This window comes from Nestor notabilis, unplaced genomic scaffold, assembly GCF_000696875.1.
Source record: "Nestor notabilis isolate BGI_N333 unplaced genomic scaffold, ASM69687v1 scaffold20755, whole genome shotgun sequence".
NCBI classification, from domain to species: Eukaryota; Metazoa; Chordata; class Aves; order Psittaciformes; family Psittacidae; genus Nestor; species Nestor notabilis.
This window is the reverse complement of record NW_009929121.1, coordinates 689-1,993: the sequence shown is the minus strand read 5'-3', so window position 1 is coordinate 1,993 and position 1,305 is coordinate 689. Positions and strand designations below refer to the sequence as shown.

General features: G+C 60.1%; 1 protein-coding gene across 1 annotated transcript in view; it reads left to right on the top strand.

Moving 5' to 3' along the window:
• Positions 1-1,097, top strand: part of LOC104405990 (2'-5'-oligoadenylate synthase-like protein 2) — a gene marked incomplete at its 5' end in the record, with an annotated part of 1,690 nt that extends 593 nt beyond the window's left edge. The window contains 3 exons of the mRNA XM_010014842.1: positions 41-282; positions 368-500; positions 582-1,097. Of these exons, the coding sequence (XP_010013144.1) occupies positions 41-282; positions 368-500; positions 582-1,097 (891 nt within the window). The remainder of the gene's footprint in view (positions 1-40; positions 283-367; positions 501-581) is intronic.
• Positions 1,098-1,305: the final 208 nt, after the last annotated feature.

Here is a 1,305-nt window from a genome sequence, read left to right as displayed (position 1 = left end):
CCCTGGCCAGCTGTCACCCCTGTCCCTGTCTTCTCCCCAGCTGCTGAAGCCACGGTACCCCACTGCAGACCTGCCCCCCAAGTATGCCCTGGAGCTGCTGACCATCTACGCCTGGGAGGAGGGCACAGGCTCCTCTGACTCCTTTGTCACAGCTGAAGGCTTCCGTACCGTGCTGGAGCTACTGTGCCGGCACCAGGAGATCTGCATCTACTGGGAGAAGTACTACTCACTTCAGCACAACCAGATTGGTGCCCACATCAAGACGCTGCTGTGCAGTCCCCGGTGAGCACTGTGCCCAGTGGGACCCATGCCAGTCGCCCTGCAGTGCTGCCCGGGGCTGACAACAGTTTCCACACTCTGTTTGCAGTCCTATCATCCTGGACCCCGCCGACCCAACAGGGATCCTCAGCCAAGGCAAGAACTGGAACCTGGTGGCAAAGGAAGCTGCTGCCCACCGTTCCCTGCCCTGCGTCAGTATCGTCCAGCCCTGGGCTGTGCAGGTAAGGCTGCTTGCTTGTCCTGCGGCATCCCCCCTTCTCCCAACCCTGCAGCATTGCCCAGCTGCTCTTGTGTCCCTGCAGCCAGCCCGGCCTGTGAAGATCGAGGTGAGGCACCTGTTGGGCACCAGCCTGAGCAGGACCATCAGCTCTGACACCACCATCCGGCAACTGAAGGAGGCAATTGAGCAGGAGTGGGGCATCCCTTGGTACCAGCAGCGCCTGGCACAGCAGGAGCTGGGCAGGAGTCCCGTTGTCCTACAGGATGGCGAGACCCTGGCCTCCTATGGCATCTTCTACAGCACCACTCTGCTGCTGCTGCAGACAGAGCCCCAAGCGATGGAGATCTTTGTGAAGGATGACAAGAACCGGACAACCACCTACACGGTGCTGCCTACCGACACTGTCCGTCAGCTGAAGGAGAAAATCTGCAGCCATCAGGGGCCTCCTGCTGATCAGCAGCGCCTGACATACGGCTCTTGGGAGCTGGAGGACCGGCACACACTGGCACACTACAACATCCAGCCCAGGAGCACAGTCTTCATGCTCCTGCGGCTCCGTGGGGGCACAGACCCCCAGCACCCCCGGTTCCCTGCCTGAGTATTGGCACTAGCATTCCTGTACTCTCCTGTGTATTGCCACTGTACCCCCACTGGAAATAAATCCTTGTGCTGCTCTCTGGGTTGGAGACAGTGCCAAGTGGCACAGAAGGGAGGTTAGGTGGGGTTCCAACTGAGATGAGGGGTGTCCACAATGCCACCAGATGCTGGGACAGCATAGGGCTACATGGGTGCAGAGCAACAGTGCT